Source organism: Kogia breviceps, chromosome 19, assembly GCF_026419965.1.
Source record: "Kogia breviceps isolate mKogBre1 chromosome 19, mKogBre1 haplotype 1, whole genome shotgun sequence".
Taxonomy (NCBI): domain Eukaryota; kingdom Metazoa; phylum Chordata; class Mammalia; order Artiodactyla; family Physeteridae; genus Kogia; species Kogia breviceps.
In genome coordinates, this window is record NC_081328.1 from 13,745,783 (window position 1) to 13,771,853 (window position 26,071).

At 37.9% G+C, this 26,071-nt stretch overlaps 2 protein-coding genes across 6 annotated transcripts in view; both read right to left on the bottom strand.

Annotated features, from left to right (window-relative positions):
- The window catches only part of GOSR1 (golgi SNAP receptor complex member 1), a 43,556-nt gene extending 42,867 nt beyond the window's left edge, over positions 1-689 (bottom strand). For 3 of the 5 annotated variants that reach the window (XM_067020653.1, XM_067020652.1, XM_067020654.1), the window contains exon 1: positions 579-652. In XM_067020653.1, the coding sequence (XP_066876754.1) occupies positions 579-609 (31 nt within the window). In that variant the 5' untranslated portion in view covers positions 610-652. Of the gene's footprint in view, positions 1-578 lie in introns of all 5 variants that reach the window. The other 2 variants (XM_059046325.2, XM_059046326.2) reach the window with 2 other exon arrangements.
- A 7,529-nt stretch (positions 690-8,218) lies between these two features.
- Positions 8,219-26,071, bottom strand: part of CPD (carboxypeptidase D) — a 71,660-nt gene continuing 53,807 nt past the window's right edge. Inside the window, exons 13-21 of the mRNA XM_059046279.2 lie at positions 23,973-24,168; positions 21,580-21,715; positions 20,311-20,442; positions 19,440-19,535; positions 19,271-19,335; positions 15,419-15,550; positions 14,686-14,871; positions 14,285-14,384; positions 8,219-12,656 (exon numbers count right to left, since the gene is read on the bottom strand). Coding sequence (XP_058902262.2) covers positions 12,430-12,656; positions 14,285-14,384; positions 14,686-14,871; positions 15,419-15,550; positions 19,271-19,335; positions 19,440-19,535; positions 20,311-20,442; positions 21,580-21,715; positions 23,973-24,168 — 1,270 coding nt within the window. The 3' untranslated portion in view covers positions 8,219-12,429. The remainder of the gene's footprint in view (positions 12,657-14,284; positions 14,385-14,685; positions 14,872-15,418; positions 15,551-19,270; positions 19,336-19,439; positions 19,536-20,310; positions 20,443-21,579; positions 21,716-23,972; positions 24,169-26,071) is intronic.

A 26,071-nucleotide genomic window follows, 5' to 3' on the forward strand; every position in this document is an offset into this window, starting at 1 on the left:
AAAGTTATTTCCTCTGCCTTCAAACGCGACTCCACACCCAATCCTCGAAGTCTCAGCCTGAAGGTGCCAAGGGGACCCAACAGGAGGGAGACATTCCGCTCACACAACTTCCCTCGATGGACCGGACTGACAAGTTTCTCCTTTCTCTTTTCCTACTCAATTGACCAACAGTGACCTCAACTCTAAGGCGCTGACACCTCCAGTCTCCTGGACTCGGCATTTTCTCGCTCAACACTCGTTTCCTCCCAGAGTTCACACCCAACCCCCTTCGCCGGAGTTCCGCTCCCCCCTCAACCCAGCTCTCCTCCGGCGACTCAAACCCTCTTCCTCTCGGTCCCGGCTCAGCCCTCTCTGCGCAACCCCTGCCCCAGGTCCCGCTACCGCTCAGGTCAGTCCCCTCCCCAGACCGCACGGTCTCTACAGCCCCCAGGCCCGGCGGCTCGCACTAGACCAGCCCTGCTCGTCAACTCGGCCGCTCCGGAAGCCAGGCTCTTCTTCCCCCTACTGCCTCCGCCAAGACCCGTCCTCGCTCAGCCCTTCTGCCCCTCGGCGAGACGCACACAGAAGTCTCCCCTCACCTTCCCAGTAATTGCTGGTTCCTGCCGCCATCTTTGTTGCCCAACGTCAGTCGGGATAGGAGAGTAGAGGCGGTGCGAGCCAGAGAGTCATTTCCACGCCTTCTTCCGCTTGGCGCCAGGGCCGATGGGATACGTGAGCTTCCACAGACACCGCCACCTGGCGGTCAATTAATCATTTTACACCTTTTGAGCAGCGAGACTGACAACTTCAGGTTTAGCACCTGACACTCCCAGAACATATGCCTTTCTGGTGTTGGTATCCGCTCTCCGCGCCCTAAACCTACATCATCGCCCTCACCTGGGCTTATTCCCTCTCCAACAGGGACTTCTCAGGCTGAGAAGAAAGTTATTCTTAGACGCAATTACCTGTTTCCTTCACCTTCTCTCAAATGTGCATCTTCAGCCAGCTTCTTTCTCCAAACCAGAGGCTCTTTTCTTCCCAAGACTAACCTTTTCATGCTACCTCGTCCTGTGCTCCATTATCCCACATCTCTGATATATGTGCTCTTCTCCACTGGCCGCCTTTTCCTCTGTCTACGGTAGAATCCCAGCCCTCTTTCCTTCCCCGCCGCCAAATCTAAAAAGTGTGTGCTAACTGCTTCCATGTGCCTCATCCTGACCCCTCAACCTGTTAAAATCAGCTGTCCAAACTCACTCTTTATAGATACATAAATTATCACAGTTTGCTCGTGTCCACATTTTACCAGTTCTTGTGAAATGCAGAAATCTTACCTCTTGTAAAGGTTTTAAAATCACACCTGGGGCTTCCCTGGTGGCGCAGTGGTTAAGAATCTGGCTGCCAATGCAGGGGAAAGGGGTTCGAGCCCTGGCCTGGGAAGATCCCACGTGCCGCGGAGCAACTAAGCCCGCGAGCCACAACAACTGAAGCGCGTGCACCTATGGCCCATGATCCACAACGAGAAGCCACTGCAGTGAGAAGCCTGCGCACCGCAACGAAGAGTAAGTAGCCTCCGCTCACCGCACCTAGAGAAAGCCCGCGCACAGCAACGAAGACCCAACGCAGCCAAAAAAAAAAAAAAAAAAAAAAAAAAAATCACACCTGTCCCTTTACTCACTACCATATATAATTGTCTTTAATATTTCCTCTATTCATTGAGAACCACATCAGATAATGTTATAATCTTTGCTTCAACTGTTAAACATAACTTACATAGTTTAAAAGGAGAAGGAAAACCTACTGTGTTTACCCATTTTTTACTCTTCCCATTTTTCTTCCTTCCTGATGTTCCGAGATTCCTTCGTTTATCATTTTCTTTCTGTTTCAAGAACTTCCTTTAGCCATTTGTTAAAAGAGGAGGGCAGCTGGAGACAAATTCTATTTGTATTTCTTCATCTGAAATGTCTTGAATTTCCCCTTCGTTCCTGAAAAATATTGTTGCCATATTAGGAATCTGGGGTTGACAATTTCTTTTATTCAGCACTTGAAAAATGGCCAGTTCCTTCCTGCTTCCACAATTTCTGATGAGAAATTGGCTGTTATTTGAATCGTTTTTCCACTATAGCTAAGGTATTTCTCTCTCTCTGCTTTAAAGACTTTTTCATTTTCTTTAATTTTCAGAAGATTGATTATGCTCTATCTTAGTGTAGATTTCTTGGGTTTTATCCTGTTTGAGATGTGTTCAACTTTTTGAACCTTAGGTGTATGTCTTTTGACACATTTGGGAAATTTTCAGACATAAGTTCTTCTAATACTTTTTCTGCCCCATCCTCTTATTCTTGTTCTTCTGGGACTCCGGTGATGTGAATGCTAAATATTTTATTATAGTCCTGCATATCCCCGAGGCACTATTCATTTTTTTCAGTCTATTTTCTGTTTTTCAGGTTGGGTAATTTCTACTATTCTGTCTTCAAGTTCACTGACAGGCAAGTCTTGCCTCTGTCCCCTCCATTCTGTTGTTGAGCCCATTACCTGAGGTTGTTTGTTTGTTTTTTTAATTATTGTATTTTTCAGATCTAAAATTTCCATTTGGTTCCTCATTATATCTTAAATTTATGTGCTGAGACTTTGTATTTCTTTGCTGAGACTCTTTTTATCATTTGTTCTCAGATTGTTTGTCATTGCTCATTGAAATATTTTTATTATATCCTTGTCAGATAATTTCAATGTCTGTGTCATTTTGATGTTGGCATCTTTTGTCTTTTTTCATTCAAGTTGAAAATTTCTGGGGTCTTGGTATACTGAGTGATTTTAAAAATTGTATCCTGGATATTTTAGGTATTGTGAGACTCTGGATCTTATTTAAAACCTCTGTTTAAGCAGAACTCTTCTGACACTGTGCTGGTGGGAAAGGTGGGGAACTGCCTTGTTCCTACCAGGTGGGAGTGAAAATTCAGGCTCTGCCTTGACCCCAGGTGAGGAGGGCAACTTGTTACTGCTTCTCACGTGTCCCCTACTGACACCACGGAAGGGGTCCTCATTACCACTGAGTGATAGTGAAAATCCTGGTTCCCCATGTGGCCCTTTTTGATACCACCCAGGCAATGGGGACGAGTGCTTCATTACAGCCAGGTGAAAGTGGAGTCTAGGCTCCCCATTCAGCCTTTGCTGGCAGAGGGTAGAGATGGGCCTTGGTTTTTTTCTGTAGCAATTGGCTGTAGTAGTACAATTGTTATGTAAAACTATTCTGTCCTGGTAGGTTGCCCCTTTCCTGGTCCTTTGGCTAGAGAAGTCTTTTCTTTGGGTTTTGTCTGCACCCTTTGGCATTTCTGGGTTGCCAGCTTCTCCAGCATCCATTATGGGATATATGAGGCAACATCTATTATGGGATATATGAGGCAAAAAGAAAACCAGGGAACTCACCACAGTGTCGTTCCTTGGATGCTGGAGGTCCCTTGGAGGTTCCTTGGAGGTTCCTAGCTGGTCTGCCTTCTTCTCTCCACCTGAGTCTTCTTTGTTTTATATGTAATGCATGAGGTGTTTTGCTGTGCTTAGTGGGAGCAATAGAAGAGAAATACATCTAGTCCATTTTGTCGAGAACTGAAAGCCTCCATTTAATTTTTAATAGATTTTAATTATCTGCTAAAATCACCTTGTCTTATACTTTCTTGAATTTATTCCTTGCCATTGTTTTAAAGTTTCTGATTGATAACTGAAAAATCTGTAACTCCCGTGGGACTGTTTCTATTTCTTTTCTTGATCTTTCATCATTTGAGGTGTGACAATAAAAGTAACTTTTAACTGGATGCTATATGTTATAGATTAAAATTTGTAGTAATCATTTGAGGCTCTAGATGGTATCTTGCTCCAGACACAGTTTGCTGCTTCTTGCAGGCAGTTCAAGTAGGGGCAGATCAGCTGACTCCACTATGGGGTGGGACTAATACCAAGTGGGATTCTACGTAAAAATTGGTCTGTTTCTGACTAGCCCTTACTTCTAATGTGTAGCCATTCAAGTGTCCTAACTTAAAGTTGACCGGTGCCCACTGCCTTGATAGGTGCTGAATTCATATTTCCTGCCACACAGTGGTACGGCCTAAAGCTTCTGCATGGTTCTCTGCCTCTTGCCTGGCCTCTCTGCTACTAGGCATCTCTAAACTCTCAGTCACCACTTATGAATCAACCAATAACTTAAGGTGAAAACTTCATTATTTTCATCCCTGAATTCCCTTTGCTAGGATCTTGACCCCTAAGTCCTTGTTACTTTAGAGCTCTCCAATCCTTCAACAGGTTTTTTGGTTGTTGTTTTAAAATCCAAGCTTTTCTAATTATTCTTGATGGGAAGGTCTTTCTGTTTTAATCCACCCATAACTGGAAGTAGAGCTAAGCTATGTTATTATTTCTAACTTTAACTTATCTGTAGATTATTTTGTATTTTTCACATGCACAATCATATCTACAAATAATGACAAATTTGTTTCTTCCGTATCAATATTCATATCTGTTACTGATATTTCCATGCTTCATGGCTGAGATCTCTTCTGTCCATATAGCAAAGTTCACATGCTTTAGTGGGGTTTTTGTTGGTTTGTTTTGGTGATAGGGAGGGGTCATAAGTGTTCTAATTTTGCAGTTTTCATTTATCTTGCAGGACTGTAAATTTTCCTTTTTCTTTTCTCTCTCATTACCTAATTGTCAAAGGTGCATCTCCTTTTTCACTTTTTTTCTGTATTTCAGAGATTGCCCGCTGAGATTACACCAGCCCCTTTAAACTGTGCTCACTTCGAAGCCCCTTCTCTATGGTTTGTGCTCTGATCTGCTTGGACATATTTTTTAGAGCATTCAGACGTACAGTGCACTTAGTCTTTTTGGCAGTAGTTTTACACTAACTTTAGGCCCATTTGCTGGCATCCTTCTTCTTTCTTGAAGTTCATCTCCCTCTGCCTTCTCTCCACAAAGCCTTGCTCTGAGGTGGGACTGGGGCAGGCATGTGAAAGTATATGCAGAGATTTGGTGATTTTTCTCATTTTATTGTTAGTTTGAAGTTTCAAAATTGTCTGGCTTCAAGTTACACTGAGGTTTTTGTATAGATTTAGTTTTCCTTCTTGTTTTTTGCCTTATTTTACAATGAAATATTGGGAGATGGGGAGCTTAGGTTGCCACCAATGTTTTCAGCTACCTGGACGTTTACCCTCATTCTTTTTTTTTTTTTTTTAATTTTTTGGCCACACCATGTGGCACGTGGGATCTTAGTTCCCCGACCAGGGATCGAACCCGTGCCCCCGGCAGTAGAAGCCTGGAGCCCTAACCACTGGACTGCTAGGGCAAGCCCTCACCTTCATTCTTGAAAGATGTGTTCGAGAATTCTATGTTGGAAGTTAATGTCTTCCCTGGCACTTCCAAAGTTTAATTTCACTGTACTGGTTTCCTTTGTGGGGAGTGATTCTAATCTCAGTCTAATTGCTAATTCTTTGGAGTTAATTTCTTTTCTTTCTGACTGCTTTACATTTTTTTCTCTTTGTCTTTGACGCTCAGCAGTCTCACCAATGTGTCTAAGTGTGGATGTTTACTTTGTCTGTCTTGGATGGTTTCATCTACAGATACCATTTATCAATTTTGGAAAATTCTCTGTCATTGTCTCTTAGTTTCCAATGCTTCATTCTTTCTGCTCTTTCTCTCTAGAACAAATTATCAATGCATTAGTCATATTTTTACCCTCTCCTTCCTATTTTCTACCATTTTGTCTCGGCTGCAGAGGAGAGAATCTATAGATCTGCCTTCTAGTTTCTGCTTCTCTGTGTCCAAACTGCCATTGTAACTATCCATTTAATTTGTTTCCGTACTTTCATTTCTAGAAGTTCTATTATTTTACCTGTGATAGTCTCAGGTTTATCTTTTATTTCTTTGAAAACAGTGTTTATTTGTTTTACAGTGTTTGATAATGTCATCATCTGAAGCTGGTAAACTTTTTCTGCTTTTTTTTTTTACTGGTGGTGTCTTATTTCTCTACATGCTTAGTTATCTTTGTCCATGTTTAGTCATCGCTCTTGAAAAATAGTGAGATCTCCAAATCTAGGACGGAGATACCTTCCATTAGAGAAGATCTGAGTTGAACTAGAAGTAGTCCCACGTGGCTTGACACCTGGACTACCCAGGCTCCACATACCTGACTAGGTTCTAGACATCGTGTTCCCTCCTATGCCCACTCCTTTTCAAATGTGTTCCATTCAAGTCCTGCTGAATAGCAAACTGTACAATCCTTTCTCTTCTGCCCTCCCAACACCCATATCCTCCAAATAAAAGTCCAGCAGCCAATTCTATATTATCTTCGCAACTTTTCGGGAAATCTAAATCTTCTAAATTATTTTTAAAATCTAGCAGTCATCCAATTCAGCTATTACCCTAATATGCCCACTCCCCGTCTATCCCATCCCCTAACTATCTTTAGGATCAATTTTTCTGGGCACCTGCCGTCTTTCAAACACCAAATCAGAAGTCAGTTGATCTTGAAAAACTCTAATAGGAATCATACAAAAATAAGTGATGATAATACTTATAAATATTGCAGTAACTGCAAATACTCGAAATTACTAGTGGTTCAGATCTAGCAGTCTAGACCTTCCCTGTGATTCTTGCACTTTGGCTCAACCTCAGTGACAATCACAGAATATAATCCATGTTAAAACAGTTTCTGTTTAATCCATAATCTCTTTCTACATGTTCTATCTTAAATTTCTCCTCCTCCTCCTTTTATTTTCCACCTACAGCTCTGACTATATCAAAATCTCTTCATATGGCTTCTAATTGAATCAATAAACTGTCATAGCTGAATCTGAGGCATCCATCTCTATACACTCCCATTTCCAATTATCACATTTTTCAATCTAATCAAGCTTCTCACCCTTCTGCTTTCAAGCTTTTTCCAGGATGGCCTCTAAACTTGAACGGCTTTCTACTCTAATTCCTGCTTGCCTCGTTGACATTTGTTTACACAGTAATAGGGAATAGGATTCCAGGCACAATGCCAAATAACATGCTTGCTTTTAAGTTTCTACTGATTAATGTAGGTGGAAATTGTGATACTAAAGTTAAAATTTGGCTTTATAGGCTGATTTCATTGCTTTTGAATTGGGAGTAATGGTGTATTTATCTGAGGTTTGTAAACAGCATAGCATCAGTTGGCATTCTAACTGCAAGTGAGAGTAAGAGGTGAAGACCTACATGATAGCATTTATTCATAACTGAGTAGTGCATTAGCATTGAGCATTCATGTTGACTTTGCTGAGAACAGTCAGCTTCTAGAAATCTGAAAAACTGAACATAATCGGTAGGTTACTATTTATAACACAAACCAAAAGTTTCTTGATTGAGTTATGAGAAAATTCCAGACAAAAATTCAGGAAAATATTTCAAACGTTGGGGGAAAAAGAGCCATCTTTATGGTTCATATTTCTTGCAGCAGTTAAGTAAGGCTGTTTTCACTGAATAAACATAATCTAATTTTATTTAAAAACAAATATGAAGCATTTGGCACAATTTAAAACTTTACTGCCATGCTATGGACAATTTATGGAACCACATAATGGAAACTTTTATTTTTAGTATTCATGTCTAGGGATTTCTTCTAAATTTAAAAGGCCACTTGTAAACAGATCTTTGTTCATGTATTTGATAAAATAACTTTCTTTCACAGGGATCAGAAAAAAGCAAATGATGCTGGTTACCATGGTAATTCAATTCTGAGTCAAATATTATTTTGGGCCCTTTGCTAACGTTATTTCGCTTAATTCCCACTACAATCCTTTCAGGTATTATTCCTTAACCAGTAGAGGAACTAAGACTCAGAGAATGTTAAGAAGCTCATACAAAACTAAGTCACACAGGAAGCAAGAGCAGAGCCAAGAGAAGGTCTGAGATTGGTTCAACTCCGAAGTCCATGCTCAGATCTCTATGCTGTACTTCCTCTAGAGCAGACTTTCTTTTCAGAGGAACCAGTCACTATAGAAGTACAGCTTATTTCTATTTCTATTTTTCTGGTCTGGAGTATGAATTCCTTGTCAGCAGAGCCCATGTTTTTTATATCACTTTGTTTTCCCAATTCCCATTAGAGCAACAGTATCAACAAGTTATTGCTAAATGAAAAGGGGATATTAAATTCATTGCCACTGTGCCTATAAGTGGCAGGACACATTACTCTAACACGGCTCACCTGTAAAAAGAACCAAATTTTAAACAAACAACCTTGAAGTGGGTACATAAACCTTTCAATGGCCACTTTTATTATGTTCATTGTGGAATGACTGGACACATACCAATCTAGCTGAGCTGTGGCTACTATGTAATTATTCCAGAAACATAGTTTTTATTTTAAGTCAATTCATGAAGACAGAAACACTCTGCAGCTAACAGCCTGTATTCCTTGCCTGGGACTATTTTCCCCCTCATACAGGTAGAAAAACGAAATCCATAACTCTCGAATTGGAACAGTAACTCTTTCTGGTCTATTGCTTTTGAAAAAAGATTACGAGACAAAACACAAAGAAAGACAAACATCATAAAATAACTTTTATACAGGATTAGTAGATCTGTTTACATATAAAAAACAGAAAGGCCCTCATTACAGTTAGATTTCACATAAATTACACAGATTGATTTTTTAAAACTACTATTCAACTTTGTTTAAAGTCCCTTTTAAAAATTTCATTTTGAAGGCACAGTGCATGAAAATGAACGAAAGACTGAAGCACTTGAGATGAATGAGTTTTGGGTACCTCATATAAATAGCTATAGATTTTTCTGGAGCTGGGGAATGTCACTCTGAAAAAATGGGGAGGTAAAAAGTTGATTTTTAATCTGTGTGTAAAAAAATACCGTTCTGGCATACCTCCAGAAAGTCTGCAGCATGGCCAGCACAGAAGGTAGCTAGTATACTCATGTTATGCCATTTGTAAAAGCCATATTCATACATATGTATATAATTTATATCCAAATGCCTCAAAATGGTAGCCTATTTTCAAATTTCACAATAGATTCTGCCAAATGGAAATCAACTAGGATAGTATTCTGAAAGTCAAGTGGAATATTAATGAATTATTGCTCAAAATAGGAGGATTGGATGTTGGGAAACATTTCTTCATGAACTGGAAATCCAAGTTCAGCTGACATTAATCAAGGGCTCTAATCACCCCCCCCCCAAATCTGCTTTAATTAAAGCAAATCAGAAACCAATTACTTATCAAAAATTTGCTGTATAGAAGATTATTGAACATCAACCATAGTGGACTTTTTTGTAGTAACATTAAAGTTGCTACTGTTAAAAACAATTCCACCAGAGAACCATAACATAGGGCACTATTACAGCATTCACAGCCAAGAAGCTTTTACTACAGCAAGGAAAAAACCTGGCACAAGTGCACTTCAGGCCACAAGAAAATAAAATGATTTACTGCTGAGAATAAATGGAAATAGAAGAACAGGTCCTGGTTACTGAGTAACCTGGTGTTAGCTCAGAAACACAATAAGCTCAGGCATAAGCACTACCTTTTATTTATTTGTCAACTCATAATTAGTTTTAAGTTCAATAGTCATTAATTCAGCAAATCCCATTCAGGTGAAAGTTACCAAAGATTAACCAATCAATCACTGGGCCAAATATACATGACATTTCCTTTCTGGAGGATGACAAAGTCCCAAAGCACATTCCCTCCAAAGAGAACTGCAAGCATTCCTCAACTGGATGGGATCCCAACTACTATCAAATGTTCAGCAAAATACATCAAAACTAAAGGGTCTTTCCTTCTGAAATTGACTTGAGTTCATCTTATTGAACTGCATAATCAATACAAGTGCATTTACATAGGCAGACACTTTGAACATTACCTACTCAATCACTTTGCTTTTATTAAGGAGCTGGGAGGGAAGAAGGCTTACAAACTGATCACCAGGACAAAAAAAAAAAGCCTTGCGAGTAAAGAAAGGCACAACTCAGGCTTGGGCAAATTTCTTAATACTGTGATACTTACTTGCCTCCGTGACTCCAAGGAAATGGAAAGTCTCTAGGAGAAATACTGAAGAAATGCATTCCCCATGCCATATGGCTTCAATGCCTTAAGCAGTTGATGTGGTCTAATATTAGATTAGATCCAAAAATAAAAGACAAAGCAGGGCAGAGAACACAGTCTTAGTAGTCATTATCCTGTACATTCATGTTAACAGGTAACATAGGCTGAGAAGGCCTTGTTTTCCAGAGCAATGCATTATTTAGAAATTCATTAGAGATTCAAGATTCATAGCAGAATTTGGTTTTCCTTTCAGGGAAAATTATTAAAAGAACTATTTGTACGTTCATCTCTAAAAATAGTTTACACATGCTTAAAAGGCATGGACTCCAGCCACTGTGATGTACAGTGAAAGACATGTTTAATTTAAGACAGAGATGAATTTAAAAGTCATCCTCTAGTGAAGACCAATGCTAATAAAGTAAAGGTTGTCATGTCAACTTTGTTCCATTTCTACCTGCAATGTCCCAAGTAGAGCCAGCCACTCACAGGCCCTTTGTTGGTTTTCTGACTTTGCACTCAAAAATAAAGCTGCAAAGAGCAATACCACCACATCATCCCCTTAAGGGAAATGTAGAGCATTATTAGAAGAAATTAAATCATGTATATTTCATTAAGTATTAGCACTTCACAAGCTCTGTTCTGTGTACCTGGTGGGCTAAGAGTGGGGTGGGTGGCAAGGGCTCAAAATTTCAAGTTGTTAATAACAGGATTAATACCAGAATGGCTTAACCCGGAATCACCCAAATTAGATCACAGATACTCATTAATAAATGGCATGACTTCATTATTCCTGCTAAACCAAATCTCTGTTTATGAAGCCACTTCGGGTACATTTCTCACAATACTTGGTTGAATGACCTAGATGGGTGGTAAACCACTCCACAGGAAGGCTTTGGGACGATAGATACATTAATGAATAAAGAATACAACTTGAAAAGATGAGAGCAAGTGATTTGATCCCCTGATTTAGTACAAGTTCAGCAGCAACTTGGCCATTAAAACATTCAAAGGTATTAAACCATTAGATCATTGGTAAGACTCTTACAAAAAGCATCATTTCCATTGAATAGCATGATATGACAGACACAATAAAACGCAAATCTTTTAGGCCTTTGCAGTAACCCTACTGGCACTGAAGATAACACTTTCTCACTACAGTGTTACTTTTTTTTTTTAATGGAGGGAGCCATATTTAAGTCCTTTCAACTGAACTTTTAACAAAATTGGTTGATCAAGAAGAGACTGTCAAATGAAACATCAGGACTAAGAACCCAAAATCACACGCAGAGGCCATTACGAATAAGGTTGGCCAAGCTATTTCAATAACAGGATGCTACGATAGGGCGCTGGCTTGGGCTAACAAGAAGTGTAGGTATTCTGCGTTCAAATGTAGGTTAAGAATGTGCAAGTAGGTCTCTTCTACACTTCCAGGTATTTTCAGTAGAATTCAGATCTTGTCAATTGCCAGGACATCTGAAAACCCTAAGTGTACAACATAGAAAAAGGTTCAAATTTAGGAAATAGTAAAGAATTAGGCATTCCTAGAATTCACTAGTGCTTCACAGATAAAAGCAACAGCACCTGTGGGTTTTTACCAAGTTAAAAGACAGGCAACACGAGTTTTAGCTTTTGCTAGATCTTCCTCTCAGCTCTATGCAAATGGACACCGAGATCTTTTACAACAGTCAACAAGTTCTCCCTTAAAATGGGGATGTTTACAACTTTGCTAAACCTTACACAAGAGGTAGTGAAATCCTGCTTAGAGCACAGCCCACCAGTTCTGATCTAGCCTTGGAAAAGGTAGAAAGCCAAATACGGAAGCCCGTTTAATCATTTCCTAATGTTACATAAGTTTCAAAATCAATTCAGCCTCCATTAAACCTGAATAATAAGAGAAACTCCAGCTATTTAATAACTAGAGAAAAGTACTCCTCAATAGGTTGAAAAAACCTCGAGTTTTTAAAGCTTTATGTCAGATTCTGACTGCTGTCCCTGCCTTAATGTTTCTGGATTCTTTTGGCCATTTAAAATAAAGAGAAAAAGCTAAAGCCACTAGTAAACACCTGGTGTGCAAAATACAACATCCACTAGTTGGCTTTCTTCAGTTATAGCATAAGCTCCAAACAGCTCATCTTAAATTAAGAAGAAAAACAAAGTGGCTGTCCCATCTCTGCATAAATAGAAAGCAGATTTTTTTTTTAAGGTAAGAGTACTTTAAGGAGGGGAAGTTCAAAACTGTCAGCCAAATTCACAGAGAATACAAATTTAGCAAGTTAACTTCCCAAAGCTCTTTGAAGAAGCAAGATAGTCTCTCTTCTTAATGCAGTGTTCTCCCAAAAGAAACTGTAACTTTGCTTGGTACTTATGCTGGGAGAGATGCAAGGTGTGTTTTTCAATGTTTGCTGGAATATAATGTTTCCTCTTCAGTGTCTGTTTCATCCTGGAACTCATGGCTTAAGAGAGACTTCTTGGAGCCGGTTGACATCATGCGAATTTCATCTTCATATTCATCATGATGCTGCCTGAGCCGATGAAAGCCATCCTTGTGTCTGTTAGACTTGATTGAGCAGATGCACCAAATAATGCAAGCTGTCAGGATCAATGCTGACATGGTGGCACCTGTCAACCAAAACCATCACGTGAGTGGTGTTCTAGTTGAAGAATATAAATAAGCAGCTGCTTACAATAGCACTTTTAAAATTATGCCCTTCATTTATTTTATTTTTATTTCATTCACTTAAAAACAAACTTTTTTATTACAGAAGTAGTACACGTATCACGTGCAAAATTAGAAAAATACAGATAAGCAAAATACTAAAAACCCATACCCCAAACCCCACTTCACATCTCCATTACCCCAAGGTCATTTTTAACAACCTTAGGGCATATTTTTTCTGGATTTTCCTTCACGTGTGTGTATGCACACATATATTTTTTCTTTTACCACAATGAAATCAAACTGTGTCTACTGTTGTGTAACCTGCTTTTCATCAATCAATGACTTCCACTTTTCCCTTCTGGTAAATTTTCATCTCATCCCAAATCCCTCATTTATTTAAAATATTTTTACATAAGGTTATCAGAATAACAGTCTAAGTAACAGAAAATAATACCAATAAAATCATAATAAAAATTAAGTTCATGGGACTTCCCTGGTGGTCCAGTAGTTAAGACTCCAGGCTCCCAGTGCAGGGGACCCAGGTTCGATCCCTGGTCAGGGAACTAGATCCTGCATGCATGCCACAACTAAAGATCCCGCACGCGACAACGAAGATTCTGGGTGCCACAACTAAGACCCGGTGCAGCCAAATATTAAAAAAAAAATTAAGTTCACAACAGCAAATGGGTGGCAGAGCCAGATTTAAACTGAATCCCAGCTCCTATGTTTCTAAGCACTTAGTGATTTATACTTTATCTGATTCAAGTTAAGAACTCTACCGTAAACATCCCACAACAGGCTCTATGATTTGACCATGTTTCCAATATACCACTCTCTCTCAACTAAGGATCTCTCCCCAACACACCCTATAATAAAACTTGGTTATTTTGCATCAGGTCCAAGTTGTACTTATAAATGAACCAAGGTTCTTTGTGTCAAAAGATACAATACAGCAGGGTATTTATTATTTTACCATATTTTTTTCTTTCTAAACTTTCAGCGATTCAAGCAATGGCACACATTAAGCCTGGAGAAAACAAATATTCCCTCCTTCCAGGATCATGGAAAAAATAGAACTAATATAAGTCAAAGTCCAAGGGACTTATGATCTTAGTATAAAGCAAATCATTCATTCAATCAACAACTCTTCATTAAGACCCACTACATGCCAACCCATGGTTCTAGGCACTGGGAGGCAGATGAAATCCCTGTCCTCTCAGAGTTTATGTTTTAGTGGGAGAGATCGAATACAGACAGATAGATGACTAATACATAATGTAACAGCAGGTAGTGATAAGTGCTTTAACGGAACCAAGTGGCGGTGAGATAGGGACAGGGGTACTATTTTAGCTAGGGTGATCAGGGAAGGCCTCTCTGTGGAGGTAACATTTGAGTACAGACCTGAAAATGTGATGGGGCAAGCCATGAGAACATACGAGAAAACAGTGTTCCAGGAAAATCATGTTTAGATAGAAGACGTTAGAAGAAAAGTGATTATTTTCGGGTGATTATGGAGGTGATCCACTCTCAAATTGAAATGTCAGGATTGGTTTTAATGTCAACTACTGAAAATTTAAATTTCTTTTACCTGATACAGTTACCACAAGCTCCCTTGGCAAACCAAATATCCGGTTATCTGTGTCAAAGACTATTACCACAGAACTGGCTGCATCATGATGCACAAAGACCTAGGAAGATAAAGTGCAAGAATTAGGAAAAAGTTTGCCTAAGGTATATTGTATCCCTGCTATATTCCTAGGGCCTTTATAGCAAACCAAAGAGATGGTTCATTGTCATCTAAAGTACACAAAATGCTACAAAAATTTCCCTTTTGTTGCTAAAGGATAGAAAGATAACAAGATACCATAATCAAGAGGTGGTCACATTTTTCTTTATTCCCCACAAGCTTTCTAACAAGAGTCTCAAATCAAATATAAGTATTATTAATAATAAAAATTTACATGAGACCACTCAAGTTGAGTTTCTTACCTGGGAATGTTGTTGCTGATACCCATCGGCAATGGCATTGATGTTATGGACACCTGGGGCTAACAGTACATGGAAATAACCTCCCTCTTTTGTGTGTACTTTTATTCCTTCATTGAGCACAATGACTGCTTTAGAGATTGGTTTTCCAGTCTTATCTTTAACAAATCCATGAACTCCCTTGTGAACCTTAAAAAAATAAATGTTTAAGATATAAATTTATGTTTTCATAATGCCAGATATTCTAGAGGCCACAACTTGAGGCCTGACAAAAACAAACAAAGCAACAAAACCCTCTATAAGTCTAGCTTATTTGTCCCTCCTCACTGACTCTGACCTTGTTTGCTACTCATTCACTGCTTCAGAGGCACAGAGATGGAAATAAGGGGAGAGAGGCCTCTGATAGATTCAAAGCCTAAAATGTTCGAACCCAAATCTTCCGACGTCTTAAATGCTTTACCTTCCCACCATAGGACACTGTCTCGAGTAACTCCATGTGATATTCAAATGGAAGAACCCGCAGCATCTCACAGGGTTAAATTACCTCAATACACATCAGATATGCGAACTCATGGCACCTATTTAGGCAATAGAAAATGAACAAAACTCTCCTTCCTACATACATTTAAAATAAACAATACAAAATTTTGGTAAAAGATTAAGAAAATATTTTGATAAAGGTTTTCATTGACCATATTCCTGGGAGTTCGTTTCTAGTTAAAAGGGAAAGACTCACCTCCACCAACATGCTAAGAAGAGATTTTTTATTTTCTGCCCACAACGAAGGGAGTTGTGCTGCACTAGGAAAGTAGCAGCAGCTTGTGTATACTGTGATTTCTGGACAGTGGCCATAGGTAACACTGTAATCCTGGAATATAAGATTCAAAAACAAATGCAGGAAAATTAATAAGTAAAAGTAAGAACGAGGCTGTGTAATATGACAAATGGAATGAATGGAATAAAAAGAAAAGCTGGGTGATGTAAACAACGAATCTGCAAAGCATTTTACAGCAAATATAAATAAACCACGTGGTATTATAACCAGTCACAAACATGGCCACTCCTAAGAGAGTTCTTAAGACCAGGGACTACGTCTAATTCATTTTTATATCCCCAGTGCTTCCTACAGTGACTGGCAGTAGAGGGATTCTTATTAGGGTTTGTTGAATAAATGAATAAGTACATGCAGAGGGCCAGCTTCCCTCTAAACCCTGGAACTTCACTGCTGTTTTGGAGTTCTTAGAGGTAAAAGCACAAGTATTTGCTCTCTGATACCCTCAATCTGCAGGCTCGAACCTACCATACAGCAATATAGCAATTATTTAGGTAGGAACTACTTGTGTGGACAGCTTCCAAAATCCAACTTACCACTTTTTCCCCCCAAACCCGTTCTTCTTCCTAATTCAGTTAATGACAGTAACTCATTTTCTCACACAGGTTTGAAATCTTTTGTCTTTGACTTCAATTTCTTGCTATCATCCAGAATTTGCCAAATCCTGTGAATTCCACTTCTACAATATCTCTGGAACTTCATCCCTTGATTCCATTCTCATTGCCACTCTACTCCAGTCTAGGCCCTCAGTAGTTCTCGTCTAGGCTATTCTAAACCACAGTCCCTGTGCCACAGCCTCTCCTTCCTCCAAACCATCTTAACCCACTGTTAAAAGATTCCCATAGGATCATGCCACCATATCCCAGCTCAAAACCTTTCATGGCTTCCCATTCCTTACTAAAACAAAGCATTCAAAGCCTCAAACTCTCTTTCCATTCTTGTCTTCTGCTGCTCTCCATTACACCCCATATTCTAACTAATGTAGACTGATTCTTAAAAAAATAAAAACACATTCATTTTATATTGGAGTATAGCCGATTAACAACATTGTGTTAGTTTCAGGTGTACAGCAGAGTGATTCTGTTATATGTAGACACGTATCTATTCTTTTTCAAATTCTCTTCCCATTTAGGTTATTACAGAGTGTTGAGCAGAATTCCCTATGCTATACAGTAGGTCCTTGTTGGTATAGCAGTGTGTACACATATTAGACTGCTTCTTGACCTCTGCCCATACTGCTTCCTCTTTATGGATGTCTTGGTTCACCATCTCTGCAACCCTAATGCCATCTCATCTATGAAAAGAAGGCTACATCTCTGACTAGGTGTAACCTTTTCTGTCTTTAATTTCTCATGGTACATTGAGATTTCTTCTAGATCACAGTGGTTAATTCTGTAACATAGTTATTTGTATAATGGGCCACAGAATATTCTCTATCTTTCATTTAGAAAAGTGCCTCACGCATAGCAAGTTCTTAATAAATAAAGGAGGGAAGGCAGGCAGAGAAGGGAAGGAAGTCAATTTTCTGGTTGCACGCGTGATCGGAATGATGAGCTAACCACCCGTCTGCTAACAACTCCTGACTAATTCGAAATGGATGGACAACAAATGAAAATGCTCTCAGAAAGAAATTAAAGAAGACATTAAATGGAAAGACGTGTTGTATTCTTGGATAGCAAGACAATACTGTTGAGATGTCAAAACAACCCAAAGTGATTTACACATTCAACACAACCCCTAACAAAATTCCAACAGCCTTTTTGCAGAAAAAGAGAAGCCAATTCCAGAATTCAAGTGAGACTGGAAGGACCCTTGAATAGCCAAAACAATCTTGGAAAATAACAAAGTTGGAGAACTCACAGTTCCCAATTCAAAACTTAGTACAAAGCTACAGTGTTCAAAACAGCGGTCCTAGAATAAGAATAGACATATAGGGGCTTCCCTGGTGGCACAGTGGTTGAGCATCCGCCTGCCAACGCAGGGGACACGGGTTCGAGCCCTGGTCGATCCTCCACCCATGTGGAGGATCCCACATGCCGCGGAGCAACTAAGCCTGTGTGTCACAACTACTGAAGCCCGCGTGCCTAGAGCCCCTGCTCTGCAACTAGAGAAGCCACTGCAATGAGAAGCCTACCCGCTTATAAGAAAGCCTGCGGGCAGCAAGGAAGACCCAATGAAGCCAAAAATAATAAAAATTTAAAAAAAATTTTTTAAAAAGGATAGATATATAGACCAATAGTATAGAATTGAGAATCCAGAATTAAATCCATACATCTATTGTCAATTGACTTTTGACAAGAATGGCAAGACTATTCAATGGAGGAAAGAATAGTCTTTTCAACAAATGGTGCCGGGACAACTGGACTTCCATAGGCAAACAAATGAAGTTGAACTCTTACTTTATATCATATACAAAAATCAACTCTGAATATATCAATGACCTAAATATGAGAGCTAAAGTCCATACAATTCTTAGAAAAAAACATAGGGGTAAATCTTTATGACCTAGCATTTGGCAATCAATTCTTACATATGACAATAAAGCATGAGCAACAAAAGAAAAAAACAAATTTGGCTTCATCTAAATTAAAACTTTTGTGATTCAGAAGTTTTCCTGACATTATCAAGAAAGTGAAAAGATAACTTATAGAATAGGAGAAACTACTGACAACAGAATAGGAGAAACTATTGACAAATCAAATATCTGGTAAGGGTTTAGTATCCAAAATATATAAAGAATTCTTATAACTCAACAACAAAAAGACAAAAAACCCAACTTTAAAATGGGCAATGGATTTGAATAGATATTTTTCCAAAGAAAACATACAAATGGCCAATGAGCAAATGAAAAGATGCTCAACGTCATTAGTCATCAGGGAGATGTAAATCAAAACTAAATGAGATACCACTTCACACCTACTATGATGGCTATAATTTAAAAAATGGAAAATAAATGTTGGTGAGGATGTGGAGAAACTGGAACCTTTATACATTGCTGATAAGAATGTAAAATGGTTCAGCTGCTGTGGAAGTTTAGTGGTTCCTCAAAAGTTAAACAGAGAATTATAATATGACAAGCAAATCCACTTCTAGGTATATACTCAAAAGAATTGAAAACAGGAGCTTAAACAGATACTTGTACACGAATGTTCACTGCAGCAATATTTTCAAGAGCCAATAGGTGGAAACATCTGTCCATCAAAAGACGAACTGATAAACAAAATGTGATCTACACATACAATAGAATATTATTTAGCCATAAAAAGGAATGGAGTAGGTGATGTATGCTTCACAATGGATGAACCCAGAAGGCTAATTATGCTAAGTGAAGAAAGCTGGACACAAAAGAAAAAATATTGTACAATTCCACTTATATGAAATATCCAGAATAGGCAAATATATAGAGACAGAGAGTAGATTAGAAGTTACCAGGGGCTGGGAGAAGAGGAGAATGGGGAGTTATTGCTTTGGGGCACAGAGTTTCTGTTTGGGGTAATGTAAGTTTTGAAAATAGATATGGTGATAGTTGCATGACACTGTTAATGTAATTAAAATATCACTGAAATTATAATTAAAAATGGTTAAAATGGCAAAAAAAATTGCTGTCAGAGGTTAGTTAATTTAAGGACTATCATGTCAAGGAAGCCACAAAGCAGATGCCATTCACTTTACTATATCAGAAAAGTCACCTATTCTTTCACTCAATGTCCAATACGTATTTATAATTCCATTCTCACCGTATTCTATAAAGCATACCTTCATGCTGCCCAGGTGACTGTGCCATTCTGCTCCACGCATTACTCCTCCTGGAATATTCTCATCTATAAAAGCATTGAGAGATGTAGGATCAACAAGATCATAAGGCAAGTCCTCATCCTCTCCCAAAACAGCAACAACAATAACAAAGGGTAGGGAAAATACCTACCTGATTTATTTGGGCAACTGGGCTGACCCATATGCATCGATGGATGATTATTTGCATAAAGAGATGCCAAATGCTTTAGAGTCTCTTTGTTTTCCACTACAAAAAGAAAAATACAGAAGTTAGCAGAGAAACTGAAAAGATTTTTCTCCAAGTTCAACTTCTTTACTTCTAGTAAATCTTGTACCTCACTGAAGTTTATTGAGGAGTTATTATAGTTAAGCACACGGCTCTGTTCACCCCAAGATAATATGACCAAGAAGATAAGCATCTTCCTTATATTAAAAGGCACTAATGGCAAGTTTAACAAGTTATCACACTAAAATACAAACCTATTTTGGTATGTTTTACTATATTTGGGGGCGACTGTGGCCTAATTACAATATTCCTTGTAAGCTGCATTGAAAGCAACACAAATTATCTCCATATACAATGGCCTCAGAGAGATTCAACAGGCAACTGTTTAACTCACCACAAGGTGCAACCAGTCAGTCAAGGTTTAAAGCAGGAGAGGGCAATTCTGTATTGTTAATGTTTGATTACATAATATGGATTTCTTGGGGTGGGCATTGTGTCTTATTCACTTTTGTATTTCCAATGTCTAGAGACATAATAATTGTTCCATAAATGTCTATAGAGTAAAAATTGAGCAGATGTGACAAGATGGCTACACTGAATAAAGCTAGGCCATCATTAGATCTGACCTCCCTCCTCCAAGTAACTGAACTGTTGATGTATGTACAGTCTTTTTAGGTTGTTTATTCATGTGTGCTCAAATGCTCACCATTTAAAAAAATTTTAGAAGGGATATTACCTAATTGTAATTTCCTATTTAAGCTTAAATAGTATATATGTAAAGCGACATTCTATATACCTGTTTGTACTGGCTTGTCATATGGGTATGTGACCAGCACTGAACCACCATCTAAAGCAACAGAAAGACTGAAGTCTTGTTTCTGAATCAAATTTTCAATGATGGCTTTAGTTTCAGGTTGGGAGGCATTATCTAAAAAATAGAAACGTCAAACATAAAATATCAAGTTTTGAAATTTTAGTATGAGCAACTAAGAAAATATTCCCTACTTGAGCACAGTCAAAAGGCTAACTTACAAAATCTGTAGATAAATACTTTATTACTCCATAAGCCACTACCTCACACAAGAAAGATACATCCTAGGAGGTAGGTTATTTTGAGTTTTACACACTTTAGTATAATGCTGAAAGGTTAATGACTCTAACCAAGTTTAAGAAAATTCTTACTGGAAACAAAAAGGGATGGACATACCCTCTTTTAAAAAATAATAACCCGTCCTTGAAAGAAAATAAGATTTTCAGAAATCAGGGTATTTTCTGAAGCATTGTTTGCAAGAGCAAAAAATTAAAAAGAAACTAAATGTCCATCAGTAGGGAAATTGTTGAATAAACTAGAGTACTACCATATATTAATAGAATAATAAGATGCCATTAATAAGAATGTTAGAGATTATGAGTTTTGAAATAGATAGATGTCAATGATATATTTAATAAAAAAGTTGCAGAACAATATGTATAGCTGATGATCCTATTTAAGTAAATAAGAAACAGGCCCCTTCAAATCAATACACACATACATTGTGTGTGTGTGTACGTGTGCGTACACTCATATGTAAGAGAGTAGAGAGAAAGAATATACATCTCTGTATGACTATGATGAAAACCTCCCCCACAATATTATTGATTGAATTTCTTTTTTTTTTTTTTTTTTTGCAGTACGCAGGCCTCTCACTGCTGTGGCCTCTCCCGTTGCGGAGCACAGGCTCCGGACGCGCAGGCTCAGCGGTCACGGCTCACAGGCCTAGCCGCATGTGGGATCTTCCCAGACCGGGGCACGAACCTGTGTCCCCTGCATCGGCAGGCGGACTCTCAACTACTGCGCCACCAGGGAAGCCCGATTGAATTTCTAAGAAAAAAACTTGAATTACTTTTGCAAATGAAAAACAAGAAAAATCTGAAAAGTTTTCTAGATGTCTCTATTCATTTATATTGTACATCCTAGACAAGAAAGCACCCCTTACTCATCTATAAAATAGGATCAACCAATCTCCTAGCAAAGAGAAATAAAATTATCTACAAAGTACTTTAATGACCTAAATATTGGTCTTACTTGTGAAGTCTGTATCCAGGTCTTTGCCACGAGCATTTGTCTGTCCTATCTTTGAAGTACAGTCTTTCTCTTGTGCTCTCTCTCGCCCATCTGGATTTAGAGAAGGGACAATCACAATTCTAGTCCTGTCGATCAACTAAAACAGAAACAGAAATCAATGAGTTTATTAGCTCTATGTGGAATCAAAAGGTACCCTCTCATGCTTCAAACAGAAAGTCTTTATTGTTTGTTTTAAACACAGATTTAAAAGGCAGAACTGAAAAATAAACAAAATTCTCTCTTGCTCCAAAAAAATTAAAAAAGAAACAAAAAACTGCACAGCTACTGTTCCCAGAGACCTCCCAATATCTTACAACAGGGTCAGAAACCACTGTTGGTAGGCTAAACCCAGCCTGCTGCTTGCTATTGTAAATAAAGTTTTATTGGCACACAGCCTTGCCCATTCATATGACTGGTTTTTGTTCTGCAGTGGCAGAGTTGAGTAGTTGCAACACACAACATCTGACCCACGAAGTCCAAAATATATACTATATGGCCCTTTATAGAAAAAGTTTGCTGACCACTGGCTTAGGTCAATAAATAAAAATAATACAAATACAATAAACAATAATATTGTATTTATAATAATATTGTACTTCCAGATTAAAAGCTGGAACATATAATGTGACAAATATCAATGTATGTCTGGAAACAATGAGACAGAAGAGTTGAAATCAGCATATCAAAAAAAAAAATGAGGTAGGGTATTTGTCTTACTCATAATTTCTCCCTCAAATGAGCCATATCCAGAGGTGTTAATACCTACATTTATGGCATGAATTTCTGATATAATTCATCCTACATATTTCTAATAGTAAATCAGAATAAGTGATCCCTGGTTTATTTATTCTAGTAAAATTGTCAATACCTTGAAAATATATTTGCAATCCTTTAATTTATTTATGCTGGAATCTCTGAGGGAGATTTTTTTCATATATGCTTGGGCTTAACCATATGTCTCTTGGTATATGTATATTTTCTTGAACTCTCCAGATAATTCTGGCACTTAGCTCAAAACAAATGGCAATCTAAAGTGATCTAAGCCTAATTAGACCAGTGAGGCAAATTCTCATAAACTACAAGTTTTGAAATTCCTGGTAGATGTTTTACCTGGGATGTATAGTCTCTTACAACCTTAAGATCAGTAGGTAGTAACTCTGGCCAAATGTTAGAATAACCTAAGGAGCTTTTAAAGAAATATTGATGCTTCTGGGGATGGACTCCAGGCACTGGTATTTGTAAAAGCTTCCCAGATGTTTTCAATATATAGCCAGGGTAGAGAACCACTGTCCTAGGTAATCTCCCTTTTAAAAAAGAACAACAACAAAAATCTTTGAAATACTCCTGTAACTCAAATGAAGAAGTCAATGGGATCTGCTTTGCTGAAAATGGTAAAATAATTTTTGATCAAGTCTGATTTAAGTTCATCTCATCTAATCCCACATCATGGGATCCTAATCATGACATCAATTCTTTCCAAATTTCTTTCAGGGGAGGCAGTAGGGTAAAACAGAACAGCACAGGCTTTAGAGTGAGACATGCTTGGGTTTAAATCCCTGCTTTACCACTTAGTAGCTGTGTGACCTCCTGTAAGTTATCAAATATCTCTGCCTCAGTTTTCACATCTATAAAATGAAGCTAACATAATTGCAGGGTTGAGGATTAAATTATGATGTATGTAAAGTACCTAGCACATAGTAGGTATTAAACAAATACTAGTTCTTTTCCCCTTTCCTAAGTTCTATACAGACAGTGCCAATTAGTGAGTGTTCTAGACAGATGCACACTCTTTCCTTCCTTTCCCTAAGACAACACAGAAACTAGGTTGCTTAATCATACATAACCAGCTTCTGGATCAACGTTCTATTCTATAGTCACAGGCGACTAAAGTAGACACTGCCATATCACTTTTTCTAAAATCTCTTAGCATCCAAGGTGTCCAATAATTTCATCTTTATTACATGAAAAAAACCCCAATTTCTCTTCTACCTCATTTTTCAATATAGTATCCTAGTTATAAATAACTGGCAATGGAAGTCCCTCTAATTAGAATATACGTCACTGTGAGTAAAGATTGGAAGGGTAACATAAAGGAATAGAGGACTGAATGCAAATCTTTATTATTTTTTTCCCCTATGGCTCTTAATATATACAAAGAAATATAACAGAAAGACACAATTAACAATGATTATATACCAAGGTCCATTTTTAAAGAGTAAAGTTTATAATGATTTTAAAATTACCTCTGTATAAAATCTAACAGGAAATTAAATTTTTAAAAAATGGTGCCTTGATATCAGTGTATCACTGAGCTTTTTCCTTTTAAAGCATGTCAAAACAGGCTATTTTCTTACTTGGGTAACAGCTGGGTTCTTTTTGTAGTTTAGGCAGAGAAATTCTGCCAGAGCCAAAAGAAGTTCAGTTCCAACTGGAGCATTTCCATGGATACCAGCAACAAAACGAATCTTTGGTTCTTCAGGCTCAGATACATTGGGCTTATTGGAGATTTCAAGGGACCAAATGTGACGATATTCAGCACTCTGTCCCAAACTTTCAAAAACCAGAAACAAAAAGTCAGCAAGTAATCAAGTATTATGTTAATGCTGCCTTACAGATTTTAAAAAAACAAATGAGAACAAAATTTGTAAAGTCTTAAAAAGTCTTTAAAGAGTAAATCTTAATGTCAGACTACTTTAAGAAAATTAGGTTCCCTTAATCAAAGAAAGTCAAATAGATGTGAGATACTATCAGATTTAGGAAAGATCATGATTTAGTTCAGCATTCCTCCAAATTGTCATTCTCCTATCACCTTCATAATATTTACCCAATCTTCTATAATCTATACTACTCTTTAGTTAATATATGTCTTTTTTTTTTTTTTTTTTTTTTTGGCTGTGCTGCCTACCACGTGGGATCCTAGTTCCCCGACCAGGGATCAAACCCGTGGCCCCTGCACTGGAAGCATGGAGTCTTAACCACTGGACCTCCAGGGAAGTCCCTAGTTAACATATGTCTTTTAAGTTAACTCACTTAGATTATTATTATGGAAATATTTAAATATACACAAATGCAGAGCACCTTACTTTTTAAATCTAAATTAATTTACACAAATAAGACATTTTATACTTTAAATGCAGTACCAAGATTACAGCAAAACTAATTTAAAAGGCCTGCTTTCTTTGATATAAAGGGAGATTTACAAGAGTTAGATAGAAAAAAAAATTGGCATTAAATTGAGGATTAATAGACTAGACAAAGTACTGCTTTCTCACAATGGTATTTAATGATACTTAGCAACCGCTGGAGGACCACCTAAAACTGCCTTGTGTCCCACCACTGGCAGGTATTGCATATTTGCTGGGGAAGTATTTAACTAAGAAGTGCATGTTTAATTGAAGGGTTAAAAAAAAACTTAAATGAACTAAGTAAATGGATAGCAAAATAATGTCCAATTTTTTGTTTTAAAATAAGAAAGTCTGTAACGTCTATATGGCACTAACATGGACAGTATTAAAACCTGACCTGGGCAGAAATGTTCAAGAGTCAGTTGCGGAAGAGAGGTAATTGGTATTGCCAAAGTAAATATCAGTCTTTGCAATTACAGACATTATAAACCAGTATTTGAGAAAGTAAATTTACTGGTAAAATTAAAAGAACCAATGAAGGAAAAAAAAGTGAAAAAGTGAAAGGCTAGTTAATGTTCATTAGGTTTGTAGTGGAGAACTGTAAGTTCAGGGCAAAATGTAAAGGACCTAAAATAGGCAAATAATAGGAATCAACAAATCAAGGAAATAGTTTTGAGACAGTGAAAGTGAAGCAGAGAAGCCTAAGAAGTGAAGGTAAAAGTTGTCTCAGCCATCAGTTTTATGTAAGCCAGTACTGCATGTTTTCCCAGAACCCTCAATCACATATGTCCCTAAGGTTTCAGGGAACCGTGACTGTGAGTAGAGAATAAAGCACAGAAAATGACAGCCAACCAGGCTTCATTTTCTAATTTGAAGAAAAGGTTAAACATGATCCCTGACAAGTGAGCTCATAGTTCCAAATTTGTCCCTGTCCCCAGCAAAATGAAACAAACTAAATAATATTTAGTCAGAACGTGAATCTGCAGCTGAGAAGTAGAAAGGGTTTTGAAATCAAAGTAATCATTAGAAAGAATGATTTTACATTTTCTGGAGGCACAGGCCACACACTGCTAAACTAACAAGTAATTCTGCTCCAATGTTTCTCATAAAAGTTTCCAAGATTCATTGTTAGAAAGATCTCCAAGCAAACATCTGTTTCAAAATAAGTGAAATCCAACTCTCTATACATTCAGCTCCCAAATATCTCTAAATAAATTGCAAGAACCATTTAATGTGGCTTATGCTAAATGTAACCTCTTTAAAATGAAGAAGGAAGGAAGGAAGGAAGGAGAGAAGAGAGAAAGGAAGGAAGGAAAGAAGGGAGGGAG